This window comes from Lepisosteus oculatus, chromosome 23, assembly GCF_040954835.1.
Source record: "Lepisosteus oculatus isolate fLepOcu1 chromosome 23, fLepOcu1.hap2, whole genome shotgun sequence".
Classification (NCBI taxonomy): Eukaryota; Metazoa; Chordata; class Actinopteri; order Semionotiformes; family Lepisosteidae; genus Lepisosteus; species Lepisosteus oculatus.
This window is the reverse complement of record NC_090718.1, coordinates 6,224,120-6,233,855: the sequence shown is the minus strand read 5'-3', so window position 1 is coordinate 6,233,855 and position 9,736 is coordinate 6,224,120. Positions and strand designations below refer to the sequence as shown.

At 38.6% G+C, this 9,736-nt stretch overlaps 1 protein-coding gene across 1 annotated transcript; it reads left to right on the top strand.

The window, feature by feature from the left end:
• The first annotated feature begins 2,547 nt into the window (after positions 1-2,547).
• Positions 2,548-9,523, top strand: lim2.1 (lens intrinsic membrane protein 2.1). The gene is made up of 5 exons (XM_006642273.2): positions 2,548-2,701; positions 5,211-5,386; positions 6,361-6,510; positions 7,637-7,771; positions 9,322-9,523. Exons 2-5 carry the CDS (start codon positions 5,212-5,214, stop codon positions 9,381-9,383), a joined length of 522 nt encoding a protein of 173 aa, XP_006642336.1. The 5' UTR covers positions 2,548-2,701; position 5,211; the 3' UTR covers positions 9,384-9,523.
• The last annotated feature ends 213 nt before the right edge of the window (positions 9,524-9,736 follow it).

Below are 9,736 nucleotides of genomic sequence, written 5' to 3'. Positions count from 1 at the left end.
GTGCCAACCACACTGCATGGTGCTGTTGATCACATCTCGGCTCCTCATGGGCTGCCCTGTGCGCTGCCTCATCCTGACTCAGCCTTCTTGTGAGATAAGAACCGAACTGGCCAGAAGGGGAGCCCTGTTGAACATCTGTATGATGGACTGCTAGGCTGTGTGGCTTCTAGGGCTCAGAAACCTGTGTGCTTCTCCAGGATCTGCAGGAGGAACGGCACAGGATCAGCATCAGCAGAGAACATCTGCAGCAGGAGCAAAGGAGGCATCACAGATGTGCTGCTTGAAACGCCTCCAACACACAATGGCAGCACATGCTGCTAGCCAGCGACTTTCACAGTACTCCTCCTGTTGAGGACAAATGTTCATCAGCATAATTAATGTAATGTAATCTCTGTTCAATAAAATGTCTGTGCACCTGCTAACTTTGTGAATGTATTGCGGTTGTAAGGTTATTTTCCAGTTCCACAGCCCTTATATCCCCTTCTCCAGTGTGTTTTTAAATCTTTACTTAATAATAAAGTCTTAATTTAAAAAATGAAGGACATCGCATGTAAGTCTGTAAAGGGCTAAGTATTGCTGTTTTTACCGAGAAGAAAAAAGGAAGAAACTAAGATTCCAAATTTTAAATGTGTTGTAGAACCAATAAAAATAACGTAAAGCATGGGAAATTCACTTAGACCAGCTAGACTTTACTGCAGAACACAAATGGAGAGTTCTGAAACCTTCCTTTGAAATTTGAAGATGCTCTAAGTGATAAACAAATTCATAGAAAACCAGACTGCTTTACTATAAATATAGTAAGCACCTACAGTAGTTCATTCTTCATTTGCATTTTTTTCTAGTAAGCAGTTCATTTTAGTTTAGACTCTAAGACATCTGCTTTCAATTATGGGTGTTATCAAAACACAGCAAAGTGCACATAATCTAACTAATTTGTTGCTAATTTATACAATTAATGGCAGGTCCTTATTATGGGTAGTATGCAGGCAAATCCATTCTCTCTGTCTTCGGGCAGTTAATATTTATTCATGCGTACAATTTTGAAATTAAAAGAAGGATAGTAAATTACCAATATTATTAGCATTTATTGCATGAAAGTGCTGTTTACAATGTTAAAATATATTTTAAAACAGATAATCAGAAACCATTTTATCTCCTGTTGGTTGTGATGATTTCTATTGCACGTTTGACTAAAACAAATGTTATTGCTATTTTTTCCTCCCCATATTCCTTATTTAGATACTTCTGTGGCAAGTAATTTCACCTGCAAACTACAGCTACTGTTTTCCTCAGGGTCTTTTTGCTTAACATTCAGAATTTACTGTACAGGATTCAGAATTTTTTTTTTAAACAAGCAGAACAATGCTTCTTCTCTTTGAGTCTCACTGTTGCTCTGTTTCACTCATCATCTATCTGCCTCAGATAATACTATTTAATTTAACTACTGTATTTTCATGCGACAGAAAAGCTAAAAGGTATCCATTCACTTTACCACTTGGCAAAAGTTTTTTTTTTATTTTACTCAGCTGTTTCTACTTCTGACTACTTTAGACTTCAAGCCTCCCTCTGGAACGCCGCCCTGCTATTCTCTGCAAGAATTATTCAATGTGAATCAAAAGAGGAAACCGAGTCACTCTCCAGTCTTTTAAGAGTTTCATTTGAAACTACTGTACACACTGCCATTGCAGAAGATATCCACCCACCCATTTTCTAACGGCTTTTTCCAATTCAGTGTCCCAGGAGAGCCGGAGTCTATCCCAGCAAGCAACAGGCTCAAGGCAGGATACACCCTGGATGGGACGCCAGTCCATCACAGGGCACACAGACACCCACACACTCATATCTGGACCAATTTTCTCAAATGCCAATTAACCTACCAGTATGTCTGTGGACTGTGGGAGGAAACCAGATCACCTGGAAGAAATTCACATGAACACGGGGAGAACATACAAACTCCATGCAGACAGCACCCCAGGTCTGAAACTGAACACAGGGCCCCATTTATAAAAGTATATGATATATACAGATTAAAGTGTGGCATTTTTATATAGGTGACAAAGTGATATTGTACCTGCTTAGCACTGAGTTCTAAAAAGGTGCCATGGTCTACAATTAATTGTGCTTACTGTACATTGCGTATTTTTCATTTGGGATAAGGTGTTAAATTTACCTCAAACAATTAGGATAGGGAAGTTAAAACACCTGAGCCTGATATTGTTATTGCGTTGTTTAAACAGAAATAAGAGCAGGTGATGCAAAAACCGGTCAACATTTTGAACTGTTCCAAAAAACTGAAGAGAGAAACATTTTTGTATTTTGGATTCCCAATAACCTAACATTAAAACTTCACCGGCTCCAGCAGAGGCTCCAATTTAACGCATCGCCTGACCTGACTAAAGAGATGTTAGTACTGATCTGAATCAAAGCGCCCTGTCATCACTTCGCTCAAACTTGCAAGCTCTAAATATTTTTGTTTTTTCAGCAGATTCCCAAACTACAACACTAGTGCAACCTGATTGGTTGCCACTCTCTCTCTGCCATTGTCTCTCTCCTGCACTAGCTCTTTCTGTGTCTCGTGCAACACACACCACTGGCCGTAGTTGCTGGAATCTGCCTTTATTGGCATTATAAGGACTTTGTGTATTTTATTAGGCCATTTTAATACGGAATTATTTAATCTTCCTAGAAGGGATCAGAAAAGGTATGTTGTGTTTAATCTGAACTCTCTGATACACCTGTTTTTATTTAAATATACTATGATAAATCAGCAGTGACTAAAAGTTTTTAAAGCCTTTTTGGTGAAATCTATAATATGTGGATTTGCATCATAAGGTGGCAGTACTTTTATATGCAGCAAACCTTTTTTTTAATTGCATTTATTAAAGCAATTTGACAGCACTTAAACTGTCTGCAAAGAAAGTTCTTATCTTTTTTGTTACGTTTTAATAGCAAACTAAATATAAAATATGATTCAATATAATTTAACGTTTCTTTATATTTGTGTAAGTTTTCTCCCCATCTTACCTGACAAAAAGTATTATTACAATACTAGAGTTTCGTGGAAAGATACATTTGTCCATCTAAAATGTATTTTACACTGAAATACACTTATCAGATTTGAGATTTTATTCGATTTTACATCTAAATACACTTATCAGTCTAAAGATAGATTCATCAACATCTATCTCGTTTGTTTGCTTCCTAAGATATGTGAATAGTTTAAACGCTAAAGAGAAGGGTAATTTTGAGCTTTGAAAAACAAAGACAGGGGATGTCAAAGAACCAGGTTATGGATGATTTGTTTCATGTGTCATGACTCAGTTCACTTACAAGAACACACAACAATAAACAGAATGTGTTTCTGTCTGTCATATATCTTTCTTCATTACTCTGTTACGCTTATTTTGCTGACAGTTGGGTAAGCACTTTCTTGGGACTGGATTAAACAAATAAGAAACACCCTGCATTTCAAACGCTTTGCATGTTCATAAAGCCAGTTAGATTTACAACATTCACCAAATAGTAATTTCTTACTGAAGAAATGTATGCATCCATATTCTAATCCACTTATCCAGTGCTCATTAAGGAAGCCGGAACCTAACGAGGGAAATAGCGAGAGCAAGCCAGGGTACACCAGTCCATAGCTGGGCACACACAGACACAGGCACACACACTCACACCAGGCTCGCTTTTCCCCAAAGCCAATTAACCTGCCAGTATGCTTTTGGACTGAGGGAGGAAACTGGAGCACATGGAGGAAATGCACACGAACACAGGGAGACCATGCAAACTCCACCCAGATAGAGTTCCAGGTCCAGAATCAAACCCAGGGCCCCGGCGCTGCGAGGCAGCACCGCCCCACCCTCAAAGAAGATTATACATTGTTCAGGTGCAGTGGAAATTAAAAAACAACAGATGAAGAGGCATGAAGGAGACATAAATGTCTTTTAAATCAGTCGACGAGACCCTCAAGAACAGGAATTTACAGCAAGCGATTGGGAGGAAGAGCAGCTGTCCAATCCAGCACTCGCCTCTTCCTCCTCCACATAACTAAGAGACAGGACTTCCCTTCCCAGCGAACTCCTCTGTGCCCCCGTCTCCCCATCGGTCCTGCTGCCCTCTCCTCACGACTGGGCTGCCACCCCTCTCCCCCAGCGGGACCTAGTCTGCCATCAGCTGAACAACCCACAGTGAGCACCAAGCTTGAGCCTGCTTTGCCCGAACCTTAACGGCAAACAGTCACGGGCTCGGTCTTGGGTTCCGACACGAGAAGATAGCATCACCACCTGCTGGTCGTCACAAAAATAAACACCATGGCATGATGGGACACTGCAATCACCTGGAAATAAAATTAAAATACTGAGAATAAATCCAAGCTAAATCATGTCATCTCAAATGGAAAACATCAGTAGTTTGTCACTTCGATATTACTTTCTAGAATATATTAAATCCCATGGATATATAAACTTCAGATTACAACAGTACTTTATGATATTTTGCTTTTAGAGCCACTGCAAGACAATATCCGCGTTACTGGTTGCACCATTACAGTTCAGACAGTGAGACAGGGGGTTGTCAGTAAAGATCCCATGGCACTGTTTCTAAAAGCAAGGGTCTTAACTCTCATTTTTTTGGCTAAATTTCCACTTTAATCTTACACAGTGGTCCTGCAGTTGTTGAAACAAATTTCTCAACACTTTTTTCACCTCATCTGCCCTGCAATGGGGCTGCTGGCACATAACGGCTGCCATATATCAGACATTATGGGTTTCTTGCCATGAGGAGAAGTCATAGTAAAGTTCTTTCTGGTCTGCTTTTTAAGCATTTGTTTTAAAATGAATGTATAGTATGTCGGTTTTGATTTTGTCCTCAAAGGGCTTGGTTTTTTAACTTGCAGATAGGAATTTTAATTTAACATCTAGAAAGACAACATTTCTTTAGTATAAGCTTCTACCCTCCATATCCTTTGAGAATGAAGCTCATTACCTCGATATCTGACTGCGAATTAACCTATTTTCATTCTTATTATGTATTTGGCTGATTGTCTTATCCAAACAGCAGCCGACTGGGTCTTTCACAGGGGCCCTGTGAATGCAGTACCTTGCTCAAGGGTTTTACAGCAGCTGTGTCCCACCTAGGGGTTGAGTTATCAATCTACTGCTGCTGTTGCTTCTGTCCCTGACTCGCTGGTTCTGTCTGTCTTGATGCAGGATGTACAGTTTTATGGGAGGTGGGCTGTTCTGCGCTGGAGTGGGGAACATTCTCCTGATCGTTTCCACAGCAACAGATTATTGGATGCAGTACCGCCACTCAGGCAACTACATGCATCAGGGTTTATGGCGGTACTGTGTACCAGGAAAATGCTACTCGCACACTGAAAGCATCGGTAAGGCAGTCTGCGAACTGAGCCCTTCTCCCCGACGATCCTGTTCAATAGGAAACACAAAAGCGGCCTCCCCAGACGCGTCTGCGATATTGCAAAAGGGTCTGGACAGGAAGTGAAAGTGCCCGTGAATTCAAATTTTAAACCTCAATTTTAAAAGAAGAGGTATTTCGCCAAAGCTGTGGTGCTTGTGCCCCTCACAGCTGCCTCTCCACATTGAAACAGTGCCAACAGCAGTATGAGACGGATTAAATTCTGCATCAGAACCAGAAGCTCCTTAAGTTTCACTGTATGAATATGACATGAAAGTAAAACCTATAATGAATCTTGGACTAAAGTCAAAGTGGATTTTAAGCAATTTACCTAGTAGAAAATTACACGTCACACTATCACCACAGGCTAACAAGGAGATATAGCTTTAGCCACTGTATTTGTTACTTGTTTAATTCACCTTCTAACAATATTTTAATGCAAGCATTTAGTAAGTAGGAAAATCTATCTTATAAGCTGCATTAACAAATGGATCGAAACTGAAAAATAGGTAGTGAAACAATGTGTGCAAATGACAGATTAATTCTCCACTCCTGTGTCAATTTAAATTATGAAGCAAGGAGTGACTGGCTCTCACTACAGAGGCTATTTCTAAAACCTGTTGTACTTGAACCTTATCCAGGCATTAAAATATCTTAAAGTGAATGTATTTGTGGCTCATATTACATGTTAATTCCAGTATCTACTGGATTGATCACTTGCACTGTACTTCCATCAGGTGTGACTGGGTAATTTACTGTTGATTGAAGAACATAGAAAAATACAAAGATTTAACAGTGGGCAAATGCAAGCTCTTGACTTAGATGGGACTGATATGACAGACATGTTAAAGAGGCTTGTAGAAAGGCAGGCTAACTGTTTTATGTCTAATGTGTGAATCCAAGATCTGGATCTTTTTCTTTAACATGACACTCCACCTGTTCCAGCGTACTGGGATGCTACCCGAGCCTTCATGATTCTCTCCTTGCTGGCCTGTTTCATTGGCATCATCATCGGCATCATGGCCTTTGTCCACTACTCCTCCTTTGACAGATTTGACAAGACGTTTGCTGCAGGCATTCTCTTTTTCATCTCATGTGAGTTATTTCTCATGTATCTCCTGGCTTCTGTCATTGTGCCTACAGGGAACAAACAGCCATAGTACTTTTCAGAACAGCAAAAAGAACTGAAAACGTTCTGTGTGCATTCACTCCAGTTCTACAGTAGATGTAAAATCAGATAATAAAATATCTTACATTTAATGAGCATAAAAAGCTCATAAACTTACTCTAAAAGTAGGAATCCTGCTGTTGCTATCAAAAACAAGGGCACATGCTAGATGGGACAAATGATCTGTTTTTGCTGGTATTTTTTCCTGTAAACTGCAAAATGTGTAACATGACCGAAATGATATTTAAAGGCAAATTTTATTTTTTCTAAGCAGTGCAATTGACGGCGAGTGCAATAAGTGTGACAGGAACGCAGTGGGAAATTGTAAATGGTTATTCCTTTGGAAAAAAATGTGGGGGAGGAACTAAAAGCATTTTTATCCAGCTGTTTCAAAGTTTTCCATGTTTGTTGGTAGGGGCTGGAGCTCATCATCTCCATGACTTCATCAACATCAGACAAATTCACCCTCTGACTGTTGTCATGGGACCTTTCAGATGAAGAATAGCAAGAATCTGAACTTCATATAACTCTGAGAGACATGCAAAGAGATGAAGAAGTCATTCTAATGCAGTGGTCTTCCCTCCTGCTCCTGCCATTCAATCCAGTTAGTCACACAGCTCACCTGTTTCTAAAGAACTACCAATACCTCCACATTGCTGATGAATTAAGACAGTCGCCTGTTCGGTTTAGAGATCTCTGACTCCTGAAAGCTGCATGGTCATGGGATTTGGGGCCCAGATGATCTCTAAATTACTTAATTTAACACTTCCCGCACTTAAAAGATCACAATGAAATTGCTCACGTTAGTTAGGAATTAACGGTGATTTCTACATTTTGCGAAATATGGGTTCCTCAGCACCAGGGCAGAAGAATCTGTTTCCGATCTGCCCCCTGTCTAGGTCTCTGTATTGGCCGGGAAGATGCAGGGGAGTTAAAGGGAAATAAAAAGGAAAATATTTCAGGACATTCAGAACCAACGAGCCTGACGCTAGTTGCTCTTTTCATATTCTGTAATAATCACTAGCAGACGGTGTGTCTATTTTGTATTTTCAGGCCTGTTTGTCCTGCTGGCGATGGCTGTTTACACTGGAGTCACAGTGAACTACTTCGGTAAAAGATATGGAAACTGGAGATTTTCCTGGTCTTACATCATTGGATGGGTGGCTGTAGTTCTCACTTTCTTTTCAGGTGGGTTTTTTGTAAGAGTTTTATTAAATAAAAATAAAAATAATGCCAAGAACTCTATCAAAAATAGACCAGCCCCTCAACTATATTTCTATTCTGTCCTAAATGGTCCACTAGGCTTTTTCATCTTCAGGTTGTTTCTCATTGTCAGCACGCTACATTTGCAATAACAGTATTTTGTCTGTTTTGTGAATTCTTCTGGCTAGATTTTACTGGGTAGCGCTGTTTTGGGTTGGTTTTGTTACTGACGTACTGTTTCTTGATTGGGAAGAAATAATAATAAATACATAACGCTGCATTAATTCAGAGAAAAAAAAACATAAAAAATCAAATAGGGAAAAAAGCTTGATCTGACAGAAAACCATGATATCCTTTTTCTAGTAGATTTACTTGAAACTCATTAACTGTTCTCAGAAGAAATTATAAAAACCAATCAATAGCTCATTTGATACTTAAAAATACAATTCAGTCTTTTTCAGTGTGTTGTTGGGAATGCTTTATCTTATATGGTATAAATAATCTTAAATGGATGTGCAATTTCATATTAAATAATTGATACCTTAATGCTTGCAATTAACATTTGACAAATTACAGGATCTGTAGGATAAGAACAGAAATAACAAAATTGCTAGATCTAAGACCTCTATTACTCTAATATTCCCACTACACATTTTTGTGAGAGGATATTAATTGTGTCAAACACAAGGCTACAAACCTAAAGGAGACTTATAACCACATAAAAGTTAATAATTAAAAATAAATTGGGTTAAGGAAGATATTAAGTCATTTCATGTTGAATGTATTACCTTTTTGAAAATAGCATCAAATTTGGACATTAAATGTAAGTTATAATGTATGATTTAATGTGAGATTAGTTTGCAACTGCTTATTAATTTAATGTGAATTTATTGACGCAACAATAATAAAGTGTTGCTTAATTGCTTAGTGTTAAAGAGCACACAAGCAAAACTGAACATAAGATGCTACACTAACAGCATTTTTGCTGGATTTCAGTTATCAGATGGCACAAACAGGAATTGTTTTCTCTTACTTATCAGTGAGGCAAAATGAATACCATACTGTATAGCTAAAGAGTCAACATATCATTTGAAAGTGATAGAGGTGCGTTTATTAATTGATGGTGATAAAACATTTTTGAATGGCTTTGCTCAGGACAATACAGTACCTGCTAAGACTGCTTGCAAAAGTTCTCACCTGTTCCAAGGCCAGTGGGTGCTAAGGGAATCATCTTTAAAGACATTATTAATTCAGTTCAAGACAGTCAGAATACCTCATGAATACCTTAAAAAGCTAACTGGCATGCAATTTTTAAAATCAGTATTTTGTGATTTTCTGACCACTGGGAGGCATTTAATGCATAGCAGTTCCCACATCTGAACACTACAATTCACGAAAACTGTGGGCAAAAACAATTTACTGGTGTTAATGATCGACAGTGTTGATAGTTAATCTTTTAATTTTCTCTTGTTGAACAGGTCATCTCTCAACTATTGTCTTTTTGTTTAATGAAATACGTATTTCATTTCTTCAAGGTATTTTCTACATGTGTGCCTATCGTATGCATGAATGCCCAAGAAGCTCCCATCCTCACTAGTAGAAGACACCATGAAAATCCCAATCTTTCTCCTGTGATAATGAACTGATTATGAACGTGTGCCCTGAACTGTAAATCAAGAAACGAGTTTCCTAATTCTCCCCAGGAGACTGAATTCAGTAACTAGAATAAAGAACTGTGAGAATAAATCTCTTCTCCTTTTTAAAACTTAAAAAAATGAAATGTCTAAAATAATGGATGTTTGGCTCACTGATCTTTATGCTGCTTTTACTGTTAATTGTACACCACATAGTATAGAAACATCATGAAAATGTCAGTGTGACCTGAACTTAACTGAGATGCGTGGGAAGAAATAACTGTCTCGACCCATGCCTGAATCTTCCTTTCTTGCA